At 35.1% G+C, this 13,941-nt stretch overlaps 1 protein-coding gene across 1 annotated transcript in view; it reads right to left on the reverse strand.

Annotated features, from left to right (window-relative positions):
• The window catches only part of MED13 (mediator complex subunit 13), a 101,050-nt gene that overhangs the window by 18,872 nt on the left and 68,237 nt on the right, over positions 1-13,941 (reverse strand). The window contains exons 17-23 of the mRNA XM_012648447.1: positions 11,605-11,766; positions 7,652-7,875; positions 5,935-6,124; positions 4,260-4,722; positions 2,685-2,904; positions 1,833-2,024; positions 1,422-1,645 (exon numbers count right to left, since the gene is read on the reverse strand). Coding sequence (XP_012503901.1) covers positions 1,422-1,645; positions 1,833-2,024; positions 2,685-2,904; positions 4,260-4,722; positions 5,935-6,124; positions 7,652-7,875; positions 11,605-11,766 — 1,675 coding nt within the window. The remainder of the gene's footprint in view (positions 1-1,421; positions 1,646-1,832; positions 2,025-2,684; positions 2,905-4,259; positions 4,723-5,934; positions 6,125-7,651; positions 7,876-11,604; positions 11,767-13,941) is intronic.

The raw sequence follows: 13,941 nt of genomic DNA on the forward strand, positions 1-13,941 counted from the left end.
GTAATAGGCCAATCCCTGCTCTATACTCTAAGTTGAAGAATGCCCAACAATACACCACACTTCTCAGACCAAACAACACTGTTGTATGTTTTCTGCATACATGTCCTATATTAGGAAAGTATGTAACATAAGCACTCTGTGGCTGAACAACAGTAGCCACCATGTATTGAGTACTTACTATGTACCAAAGCATTGTGCCCAGTGAATTTACATGTAATAACTCATTTCATCCTAACAATCCTATGAGGTAAATAAAATTACATTCCAGATTTTACACATAAGTAAGCTGTAGCTCAGTTGGCTAATGTAATTTTCCCAAGACCACATGACCAGTAAGTGGCAGGGCTGGGATTTGAACCCAGGTCTCTCTGACTCCATCATTGTACCTCTTAACGAATTAACTCACTTCTACTTTATCAAGATAGTTAAATGACAATACTATCTTTTTCTACTCTCTTTCTCATCCTTTACAGATAAGGATACTCTTTCAAAAACTCACTCAATTAGCATAAATACTGAATAAAAAAACAAAATTGTATCAAGGAAGTAGAGTAGAAAGCACTATTCTAAGATTTATAGTATAGTCAATATATCTTTATAATCGATCATATAAAACTAATGTTTCTATATAGTTTCCCCAGCACCACTAAGATGTAATAATCATTAAATATTTCTGCATATAACCTATTTCTAAACTTAAAGTAATAGAACTTTTACATAATAATGAAGAAAATAAAGGACAGAACCCAAATCTTAAAACTGAATATCACTGCACAGATTTGCTTTTCAGGTTCTTTTGAGCAGTGTTCACTAGCCTTGAAACATGTTATTAGTAAGGATTATTAATAACTCAATATGAGGCTCACCTGTTGTGACCTATCCACTACATCCTTCATAAATAACTGTCTATGATATATACTGCCAAGAATTCTAAGAAGACCATCATTTTCAGAAGATACCTTAACATTTAAATGGTAAAAATTTCAGTCAACAGTTTTACTAAAGTAAGTTAACTCACTCAGTTAATTAGGGGCTATATCTTACATGGTACATGAGAAAAGTTGAAATGTTCTATAGATGCTTTACTAGATTGTTTTTTAATTGCAGAAGGGCCTTCTAGTTCCATGTTTCAAAAATTTTCAGCTAAAATCATTGCTTCAAACTTTATGACATAGGGACTTAAGGATCTTAATGTTTTTTACCTGTGTAACAGATTAATAAAAATTATTTTTAATTATCTTAATTGTACAATATTAACTATTCACTACAGAAGACACCCACAATCCCAAGTCTTAATATTTTAATGTATATAACCTTCCAAATGGTTTTCTATTCATTAAAAATTAAACATAATATGTGTACATATATATGAATTTTTAAAAATGAGATGATATGATGATACATTTAAAGAAAATAAGTACCTATTTGGAACATCGATGTTAATGATACAAGTTTCTAAAAGTTCTCCATATAGATCTGTACAAGATGCAAGAATCCACCTTTGATCATGTGATAAACAGTAGCCCACAAAAAGAACATTATATTTCTGTCCAGCTTCTCCAAATGTTTCTCCTAGCTCTGTCTGTTTGTCTTTCACTGGAGCCAGAATAAAAGGAGGGGTATAAAGTCGAATACACTCTGGTCTCTGTAAAATAGAAAAATTAAGGTACTATGGTATTATACAATCTTAGAAAAATGTTTTATAGAAAATGTGGTATATTATCTACCCAATTATGGAAAATGAGAGCTAAACAAACAACTGCACTTAGTTTTGCATAAAATCATAAAATGTATCATCATTCAGTAACTTTGGTCATGAAAAACATACTTACATCAGGACTCCTAAGAGCAGTTTCCATGGCTAAACCTGGACCAAAGCCAGTCAATGTTTTCACGTTGGTTGATGTTGGAAGTGGTCTCCGACACTGGGTAAAGGCCGAAAAAGCCAAGGATTTTAAATGCTGGGTATAGATTTCTCTATCTTCATGCTTCACAGGTTGCAACAAGTACTGACAAGGAATAATCTAAGAAGTACAGGCAAATATTATAAATGTTAACCTTCCAACACAGAATAAAAGCAACTGTGGGTCTAAAACTCTAAAAACTCCTTACTGGAAAACTTAAACAAAATCTAATTTAAATAATAATTTAAAGAACTATGTTTTTTTATCTATTATACAACTTTTTAATAGTCAATTTTAACAATGGCTCCTGAAACTAAAGGACTATCTAAAAATCTTTAAAATTTTCTAAACAGCAATTACAGTAATAGGGCCATTAACTAGTCCTGTTATAGTCTATAAAATAAAGAATTCAAAATATCTTCAAACAACTTAATATGGTTAATTTCTTTCTACTTTTACTTGTGACTTGTCTTATTTAGGTCCATGCTGTATTTTTCTGTTTAGGTATATGAATTTAAAAACTTCTTTATGAAAGGAACACAGGAAAAATATTTAATGTATTTAATGCAATATTTTTATTCCCCATTATTTTTGTGGTATGACTGGAACATTTACCTTTAATAAGCTCTCTTAATATTTCTATTATACTATCACTTAAAGCAAAATCAATATAACCTGGCTTTTAGAAAACCAATTTGAATACAGAAAAATATTATCTGAAACTTCTGACACATCAAACTGTTATATACATATTTAACTCATAACATTTATCACTCTTACCTGTACAGAAACAGTACTCTTGATATGAGGAGGAAGAGTCTGGACCATTTCTAGAAAGCATCGAAGTAGCCCCAAAGTCCACACATTAGAAGAGTTAGTGCTCTCATCTTTATTTTCATATGTAAAAGGATCAATTATATAAACAACAATTGCAGGTGGATAGGTGACTGCATGTGAATCACCATCTGTGGGGATTCCCACTTTATCCCGATCCATCGTGCTAAAATGTGAGGTAGAAATAAGAAAAAAAGTTACACTGTATTTCCTTGGGGTAACATCAAAGCAGGTTCTTAAAACCCCTTCTCCCCCTTTTTTGGTGGAAGGTGTCAGAGAGCCTCTCTGAAAATGGAGGACATTTCCTTCTCCCAAAGTGAACCATAAACATTGTACATATAATGTCACAGTGTACAAAGAGCCGTGTGTTAAGAGATCTTGCCTTAAAAAAATAAAATAAAATTCTTAAAACCACAGAGTATCAGAAACAAAAGATTGCTTAGTGCTTTAGGAAAAAACTGAGACAAAGACAGTTCTCTTAGTGTCTCCTAATAGCTGCCCAAAATCACAAAGCTGGCTAGAAGCAGAGCTAGACTAGAAAGAAATGAAGTTTCCAGACCTAGTTACTAGTACATTTTAGACTATATACATTAATTTCATACTTCATAACTTCAATGGTGAATAAGCTTCATTCTTTGATGGGTGATTTGATTTTTTATTTATTTTATTTTTTTTAGACTAGTCAAGTGCAGTAGTGAGGAGGGGGGAAAGTAGGAGAACAAGGAGTTCAATCTGTGACTATGAACAATCAAGTGAGATAACTCACTACCTTCAGACCACCCTGATTTTTTTTTAAGTTCAAATCTATTTTGATGTTCAACATGGGTGGATCAATTTGGGTAATAGTCTGTTTTTAGCCACATATATGGGTATAACTTTGGGTACAAGTGCATCCTGGGTAGCTGACAGATAATAACTAAGCTCAGGCTAACCTAACCTATAAATGAAAAGGGAAGCTCATTTAACACCTTTATCATAAAAGGAGTGAGAGCTGTCATCATCATTGTTGTCATCATAAATAACTTAGAATCACTGTATAAAGTACTTAATGTACATTATTATCACATTATTCCCATTTTACAGATAAGGAGACGTGCTCAGAAAGTTAGAATGTTCCCAAAGTCACAAAGCTAGTAAATGGCAGAGCTGAGATTCAAACCTTGGTAAGACTCTAAAGCCTCTGAATATGTTGGCTCAGTAGTGACTTGTAAGTCACTGGAGTGATTTACACAGGTCAACTACTTGACAGTTATGTCACAGAACAGACTCAAATATCATACGGATATTAGGACTAAATGGTTTTCAAGGTCTTAAATTCCCACCCTGAGATTCTAGGATTCCATGATAAAGATTTTATGAACAGTCTTCATTATAATTTTATAAAAAGTCAACATTATAAAAACTAAAATTTCAATAATAAGATAAAAAATGCTTTACATTCATTCATAATGGCTGTCTTATTTAGGGAAAAAAGCATCATAGTTTTTACATTTCTGCAAAGATCAATATTTTTAAAGGTACCTTTCAGACACATCAGGATGTGGCTGAGTGGGAAGCGAAGACGACTCTCCAGAAATCCCAGCTGTCTGTAGAGCTGATGACTGTTGCCCTCCCATCTGACCATTCTGAACCGTACTTGCTTGTGTGGACATGGATCCTGCAGCATTACTGCTCATACTGCCAAAGGGTGGAAATGAAGGTAGTTTATTTGATGATACTCCACTATTCAAGTTGGAAGAAGATGAAGATGAAGTTGAAGCTGTGGTCAAAGTTGAATTAGCTGTGGCAACTGAAGTAGATACGGCAACACCTGAAGTCATTGTCATAGTGCTGCTCGCCGCAGGTGCTAAGGTGGCAGATGGAGTATTAGCATTTCCAGTATTTGTCATCTGAGGTGGAGTAATCAAAGACTGACTCGTAGGGGCAACTAAATTTGGCTGGGAAAGTAGAGAGCTGTCCAATGACTGGGAAGCAAGATAAGGACCTGAAGAATAAAAACAGGTAGGATATTTAATTCTTCATTTCACTGATTGGCTCTTTTTCTATTCTACCATATAAATAAAATAATCTAATTGATGGTTTCTTGGTAATTATCATCCTAAACTGCTTGCTAACAATGTAACATATACTTTCTATTTTCCCCTAGAAACTGAAGAAACAAATTTAAAATGTAACTGAAAAAGCCAGAATTTTCATTCGAAATTAAAGAAATGATTACTATGAAAGTGTAATAAAATTCTATTTCCTAGGCACAATTGATTAAATGTAAAAATAGTATCTAGCAAATTTTGATCACACCATTCAAAGGATGCCTAGGCAGGGCGAGGTAGCTCATGCCTTTAATCCTAACACTCTGGGAGGCCAAGGCAGGGGGATCATCTGAGCTCAGGAGTTCAAGACCAGCCTTAGCAAGAGCGAGAGTCTGTCTCTACTAAAAATACAAAAATTAGCTGGGCGTGGTAGCACACGCCTGTAGTCCCAGCTACTTGGGAGGCTAAGGCAAAGGGATCGCTTGAGCCGAGGAGTTTGAGGTTGCTGTGAGCTATGATGATGCCACTACACTCTACCCAGGGTGACAAACCAAGACTTTGTCTCAAAAAAAAAAACGGGGGATGCCTAAATCAAAAATACAAAGTGGTAGAATGTTATCATGGGATTCTAATTATAGGAATATGTAATGAGACTCAATATTTTTGGTTCTGCATCTCTTTGGATTAAGCCTAAAGGAAACCCATTGATATTTAATTCAAGAGTGTTACATGCAAGTCTTAAATAGCTGTCATTTTCTCAGCTATAACAAAGAATTATTTCTTGGTATTGTTGAGGTTAATTATAAATTATTTTATCTCTCAACTATTAACAAATCAAGAATCTTAATGTTAATAAAAGTTAAAACATCAGACCCTACAGAAGCAACAGAAAATGGTTTATAGCCCACAATTTCCTCCTACCTAATGGGATCCCTACACTAGGGATCAGCAAAGTTTTTCTTTAAAGTGTCAGATAGTAAATATTTTTGGCTTTGTAGAGACATGGCCTCTGTCACAACTACTTAGTTCTGATTTTATGGCACAAAAGCAGCCAGAGATAATATGTAAATAAATGAGGATGGCTGTGTTCCAATAAAATTTTATTTATAAAAACAGCTGGTGGACCAGGCCACACTTCGCTAACACAATAAATATAAATTCAATACCTAGGTCATATCTGCAGACTTGTGCATAAAGCTTGAGTTTAGAAAATGCTTCATTGTTACCATCAGCTGCCTGAGAAAACCATTCTGCTACCAACTTTTCTGACAGTTTCTTTGATGCAGTAGATCCAACTCTCATGATCCCATCCGTTAAGAGTCGAGAAATAGGTCTATGTTGACCTAATCGACAAGACTACAAATATACACACAGAAAGCAGAATTAGTAAATTTACTATAGTATTTAGGTACACATTATAAAATAAAGCATTTAAGTTATTTAAAATAAGCTTAATTATTTGTAATTTGTAATTAATCATTTGAGATAAAAATATCAAGGATGAAAAAAAGCCACAGATCTTTTTCACTTTTAAATTAGACATTCATTAAATTTCTTTCAAAATTAAAATATCTCTAATGAAAAACATCTAGATAGTAACACTGGAACCATTTGGTGTGAATACTGAAAGCTTGCAGAATGCAAAATTAAGTGAGCAGAAAAATACAGTAATTTTAGGTACACATCTACCCCAATTTTGTGTTATAAATACATATATTCCTAAGTCAAAGCAAAATAAAAATTGGAATATAAACACACTATATATTTGCCAGCTCTCTCTTCAGTTCTGTGGGCCACTGATTTTTGTGAGAAGCAGCCCAGTGTCAAATAAATTTACATTAGATTAAGAAAATTTAGAAGACTTTTTTACTGCAAGAATTTCAAAGCCTTTAATAACCTAATATGAACTGTGAGTTTCTAAAGGGTAATACAATACACAACATTTCTCCAAACCTATTTAACCTATGGAACTTTTTTTCTGGGAGGATTTTCAAATGTTCCAATACACCCTTTGGGAAATGTTTATTTATAAAAATCACACTACATATACCTTATAATTATGTGGAAAATTTACAAGCAAGCTAAACCAGCCAGACTAACAACTCAGATTGTAAAAGAAAATTAAAATGTAGGTCAGGTGTGGTGGCTCACACCTGTAATCCCAGCACTTTGGAAGGAGAAGGTGGGAGGATTGCTTGAGCCCAGGAGTTCAAGGTTGCATTGAGCACTCACTGCACTTGAGCCCAGGCATTAGAGCAAGACCCTACCTCCACCCCCAAAAAAAGATGAAAAAAAGGAGAAAAATTTAAAGACTGAATTTTCAAGCATTTGTGGGAAAAAGAAGGTATAATGAAGTAGTAAGACTTTATGCCCCATAGCATTTACAACTTGAAATCATTTCACCTAGTGATGATTACAACATGAAAATTATAAATTAAAAGAATAGTCAGGAATCTCAGAGATGAAATGGATCTTAAAGCTATCTAGCATAGCTTTATTTTACATGTGAGCAAAGTAAGGCCTAGTGTCATTATCTGAGATCCCAGAGAATCAAGACTAGAATTTTTATAATGTAATTTCTTCCCTGACTATTTAACAATGCTTCCCCTTCCTCTTAGAAAAATTACTCTCAATGAGACAGATATGCCCTCACTGTTTTATCCCCCAGTATGGCAGTATCCACTGTGACCCACGGCACACACATCTAACAGAAAGACTAGGTCAAACTCACAAAGACTGTAACTGGCCAATATGAGAACTGAACATCTAGTCTGACATCATCGTCACTCTGTCCCAATCAACTGAACTGCCCAGTATAATTTATACATAAACATACAAATCATAAGATAATTTTAAAATGCCACTTCTTTTTAAAATACCTACCTCGTATATTGCAGCAAGATCTCTAAAAAAGCTTTTGGCTCCATTTAACAAGGCTTCATTCTCTGGACATAGTACAACATAGGCTATATCTCTTTGAGATCCATAGGGTTCCAGCATAAGTCTCTCCCAATAAGGAAGAGCAAATGGAGAAAGCACCAGAAAATCATAATCATAACCCAACAAAAACGTGGGGATTGGCAGTGGTTCTGGGGATTCATCAGTTCCTAAATAAGAAAGATGTATTTTAAGAAAACACTTAAAAGCAACAAAACTTTTTATTTAAATGTCAAAAGTTAATGAAGTCATTATTAGTAAAAATATTTGATTAAAGACAAAAATACTTAAAGCCAGTGATAGAGACTTTTTAACAGTTGGGAATTCATAAACAGGCTTTATAAAACATATTTGACTACCTTAATTTAATTGTGAAAAAATCTGGATGGAAAAAACCTTAGAAGCATCATAAAAAACCTATGAGTTTTATAATTTAAAAAAAAATTTTTAGAGATTGGGGGGGGGGGTCTCTTGACGTTGCTCAGGCTGGACTTGAACTCCTGGCCTCAAGTGATCCTCCCGGCTCAGTCTCTGGAGTAGCTGGGACTACAGGTGCATGTCATTGCACCCAGCTGGAGGGAGTTTTATTTTATTTTTAATAAATTTGGGCTGAGGAAAGTCTTTCTAATATTAACATATAATCTATCTATTTAAAAGTTGATTAATCTGGCCAGGGGGCAATGGCTCTTGTCTGTAATCCCAGGAGTTCAGGAGGTCAAGCTAAGAGGACTGCTTGAGGCCAGGAGTTCAAGGCCAACCTACAAAGCAAGACCTTGTCTCTACAAAAAAATAAAATTAGCCAGGCATGACGGCACACAGCTGTAGTCCCAGCTACTCAGAAGGCTAAGGCAGGAGGATCATTTGAGCTAAGGACTTTGAGGCTGCAGTGAGCTGTGATCACACCACTGCACTCCAGACAGGATGTCAGGGTAAGACCTCCTATCTTAAAAAAAAAAAAAAAAAAGATTAATCTGACTATATATATTTAAATTTTTGCCATGAGTAAACACATTATAAACAAAGCCAAATGATTAAAAACAAATTGGAAAAAATACCTGCAATGCATAAGATAAAAGCTTAATTTCTTTATCACATATATGGTACCTATAAATCCACAAGAAAATAGCCAAGAAGATCTGCTGTACAATGTTGTACATGAGTCAACAATACTGTACCGTATACTTAAAAATTTGTTAAGAGGATATATCTCATGTTAAGTATTCTTTACCACAATATCCTTTTTTTTTTTTCTTAGCACAGTCTCACTCTGTTGCCTGGGCTAGAGTGCTGTGGCATCAGCCTAGCTCACAGCAACCTCAAACTACTGGGCTCAAGCGATCCTTCTGCCTCAGCTTCCCTAGTAGCTGAGACTACAGGCATACAACACCATGCCTGGCTAATTTTTTCTATATTTTTAGTTGTCCAGCTAATTTCTTTCTATTTTTAGTAGAGACGGGGTCTCGCTCTTGCTTAGGCTGGTCTCGACCTCCTGAGCTCAAACGATCCTCCCGCCTCCGCCTCCCAGAGTGCTAGGATTATAGGCGTGAGCCACCACGTCCATCCGGCCCACAGTATCTTTTTTAACACATTGACTGCCACATTAAAAAAAAATTTTTTTCCTTGGGGCCATAGTGTTTTATTTCAAAAACAGAATAAAAACTTCAAAAACAAAACAATCTTTTCTAATTTAATGAAAAATTTGTTACTTTTTATTGTTTTCTCTGTGTGAGTTACATTGCAACTTGAAAAATAGTTCTTGTGGCTCTCAAAGTGAAGAGCCATGAGATACATATGCTTCATGAGGCCCTGGGCTCAAAACCAGTGAGTTAAATATAACATACATGGCAGTTAAAGTGTTAAAAAAAGAAAATGACCAAAAACCTAATAGAAAAGTGGGTAAGGAACATGAACAAAGTTTACAAAAACAGGCCTCTTACACATAAAAAGATGCTCAATCTCAAAAGAAAAAACAATTTAAAATAATAGCAAACAATTATAATGTTTACTATGTGCTAGATATTGTTCAAAGTACTTTGCATTTATTACTTCATTTAATCCCCACAAAAACCATATAAGGCAAGTACATTACTAACCTCATTTCAGAGATGAGAAACAAGAATGAAGAAGTTAAGCAACTTCTCCAGTATCACAGAAGTGACAGAGCAGGTGTTTGAACCCAAGAATTCTATTCTCACAGTCTGTACCATTCATTCTCTCATACTACAATGAAATAACCATTTTTCACCTACCTACTCAGCACCTCACTGGCAAGGGTTTGGAGAAATAGGCATTTAACCAGTGGGAGTGTAAATTGATATTACAGAGAGTAATTTAGCCAATTAAAAAAAATACACATAAGCTTGAAAGCCAGGAATGTGTGCATTACTGAAAATACTTGTAATGATAATGATAGAAACAATCTGTATGTCCATAAACAGTACACTAGTAAAATACATTTTCATATGTAAAGAACAATGAAATATATATGGCCCATTAAAAAAAGAAAGAAGCTTGGGCAACATAGCAAGACTGTCTCTACAAAATTTTTTTTAAAAAAACTAGCCAGGCACCGTAGTGTGTGCCTATAGTTGAGAAGCTGAGGTGGGAGGATTGCTTAAGCCCAGGAATTTGAGGTTACAGTAAGATGTAAGTATGCCACTGCACTCCAGCCTGGGCAACAGAGCAAGACTCTGTATCTAAAAAAGAAAGATGAATAAAAATGTTTAAAAAATAAAAAAAGAAAGATAGCTCTGTACTCATAGAAATGATGTCCAAAATCAGTAAGGTGCATAAATAAATAAATATTTACTATGTTTTTAAAAGAATGTAAAAATTTATACTAAGAAACATTACCACTAACCTGAATTTTTCACAGAATCAGTTTTGTATGAGATTTAAATTATTTAGCCATTAAAAAAAAAGAAGAAAAAGAAAATATAGGCAAATCTATTCTGAAATTGTGCATAAAAAAGTAAAAGATTTCAATGTTAAGCACTATTATTTCAAATAGATTTTATTTATTTACAGATTTATTTATGAATGAATAAATGAATCAATGAATGACGGAGTCTCACTCTGTCACCTGGGTAGAGTGCAGTGGTATCATCATAGCTCACTGCAACCTCAAATTGGGCTCAGGTGATCCTCTTGCCTCAGCCTCCCAAGTAACTGGGACTATAGGCACATATCACAATGCCTGGCTAATTTTTCTATTTTTAGTAGAGATGGGGTCTCACACTAGCTCAGGTTGGTCTCCAACTCCTGAGCTCAAGCAATCCTCCCACCTCAGCCTCCCAGAGTGCTAAGATTACAGGTGTTAGCCACCTTACCCAGCTCCAAACATATTTTAAAAGCTCCAATTATACCCTACCTTTGAGAGACAATCTTCAACAAATTGTTCAAACATTTTAAATGTTCTTTTCCATCTCAGCTGACCATAAATTTACTGTATACCTATTTAGAGTATTCATTTGCTGCTATTGTTGCAACTAGCAAATTTCTTTGTCCTAATTTTTTTTTAAATTGGGGGCCTTTTATCATTGGTATTACCCCCTTATCCCCCTCCCCATTTTTAATTCAATTTTATAAAATGATAATTTACAACAAAAGTAGGTTTTAGCCTTTTAAAAAATCTTAGCAGTATGACCCTTTCTTCACATAAAATCCCACTGTGAAGACTAATTTGTAAGAACAGATCTAAGTGAAAATGCTCCTTTTGAAATGAGGTTGGAGAACCCAGTAAATTGAATGCTGAAAGAAAGGCTAGGATTGGACCACAGTGGCCTTAAGTTTATGCCACAAAAATATTTAAAGAAGATTAATGTGCTTATTCTAACTGGGCATAGAAATATGAGGACTGATATAAAATCAGTCATTACACATCACTATAAATTACTCACCATAAGAGCCTCGGCCAGCCATTTTATGAAATTGTTGCCAAGTGAGGGGACCTTGAACCCCCCAAGGTCTTACTGTTCTTTTTTTCTGAATGGCATCCTGAAGAACTGGCTGAAGAGAGAGGAGCATTCGAAGTATATCCTGTGAGCACTGCATACTCACATCTACAAGCATTTTAAAAAAGAGTGAGTAAGAATTGCTATTGCCAACACAAAATTTTAAGATAATACGAAATACATCTAGGGAAGTTCAGGTCTCCATCATCAAGAAGATTAAACATCTGCTTGTGCCGAGAACTGTACTAAGTTCTATATAAAATGAGCTGTAGAAATTGTTCTTCTAGATACTTATAACCAAGAAGACACATACTTATAAAAAGTCCCTAGCTTATCTCCATAAAAATAGTCATTCATTACCTGATCGATCAACTTATGCCCAAAAGAGGCATATCTATAGAAACAGAAAGTAGACCAGTGGTCATCTTCAGTTCAGAGGGAGGGTTGGAGAGAAATAGGGAGTGACTGCTAATTGGTATGGCGTTTATTTTTGGGGTAATAAAAATGTTCTGAAATTGATTGCAGTGATGAGTGCACAACTCTGTGAATACTAAAACCAATCAACTGTACATTTTAAATGAGTGAACTGCATGGTATGTTCAAAAAAAGAGTGATCAATACATGGTGTGATGGTGGGGATGAGGAGAAATACGGGCAATTTTTACTTCTACTTTTCTGTAAGTACTGTACTAGATATTTGGAATATAGACAAAAACCTTTGCCCTTACACAGAACTTGCAAAGAGTGCACTTAATGGGGTAAGAAACAACAATTAATCAATAAATGCTACTGTAAGTTAGAAGGCAATATGGAAACACTATAGAAAAAAGCAAAAAAAGCAGGATGGAGAACACGGAGTGGGGTTTGTAATTTTATTAATATAATACATTAGGAAGATGACATCTGACAAGATTTAAAGGAGACAGAGTTACCCACGTAACCTGGGGGAAGAGTATCCAAGGCAGAGGAAACAATTAGGCCAAAGGCTCTAATGTAGGAGCGTTCATGATGAGGCTATAATTTAATCAAAGTATTCTAATACTGTATATTTATGTTTTCTAGTGTTATTTGTCTTTATATTGAAAATTTTTCATTGTAATACAAGGGTATTTCTCTTTTTTTGTTCTAAATTATTTTATTTGAACAAGTTTTTAAGATAAAATTCATTTTTATGTCTACACAGCTTTCTGGTTTGTTTTGTTTTGAGATAGGGTCTCCCTCTGTTGCCTGGGCTGGAGTGCAGTGGTGTCATCATAGCTCACTGCAATCTCACCTGGGCTCAAGCAATCCTCCTGCGTCAGCCTTCTCAGTAGCTGGGACTACAGGCGTGTAACACTATGCCCAGTTAATTTTGCTATTTTTTTTTAGAGACAGGGTCTTGTTCTTGCTCAGATGGATCTTGAACTTCTGGCCTCAAGCGATCCTCCTGCCTCAGCCTCCCAAAGTGTTAGGATTACAGGTGTGAGCCACCAAGCCTAGTAAATACTGTTTAAATCAGTGTTTATTGTTATACAGAAAATGTATACCAGGTAAAGCTCAATATTTTCTTGGCAAATAAGTTGGTTCTTAAAGACAAATAATAGGCTGGGCACAGTGGCTCATGCCTTGTAGTCCCAGCACTTTGAGAGTCCAAGGTGAAGGATCACTTGATCCCAGGAGTTCGAAGCTATAGTGAGCTACGATCAGACCAGCTACGTTGTGCACTCCAGCCTGTGCAACATAATGAGAACCCCATCTCTACAAAAAATTAAAAAATCAGCCAGGCATGGTGGCATGTGCCTGCAGTCCCAGCTACTTAGGAGGCTGAGGCAGGGGAGTGGCTTGAGCCCAGGAGTTTGAAGCTGCAGTGAGCTATGATCACACCACTGCACTCCAGCCTGGGTGACACAGTGATACCCTGTCTCTAAAAAGATAAAATAAAAATAAATAAATAAATAAATAAAAACAAAAAATAGTAAATAGAGTGCCACTAATGCTACTGCTCCTGTTGTCATTACTACTACTAACATATGAGCTCTTACTATGCACCAAACACTGCTCTCTGTTCCGTATGTATTAACTCATTTGATTCTTTTCAACACCTGGTAAATTATCAACCATATTTTAAGAAACTGAGGCATAGAGAGATTAAATAACTTGGTCAAGCTCATGGGTAGTATATAGTGGTGGAGTCACATTTCAAACTCAAGCAGTTTGACTCTACAGCCTATGTTCTTAATTACCACATATGGCTTAAAATAATCTTGCTCTTTGTTTGAATAACTCTTAAGAAAGTTATACCTT

The sequence above is a fragment of the Propithecus coquereli genome, unplaced genomic scaffold (assembly GCF_000956105.1).
Source record: "Propithecus coquereli isolate 6110/MARCELLA unplaced genomic scaffold, Pcoq_1.0 Scaffold285, whole genome shotgun sequence".
In the NCBI taxonomy this organism is placed as follows: Eukaryota; Metazoa; Chordata; class Mammalia; order Primates; family Indriidae; genus Propithecus; species Propithecus coquereli.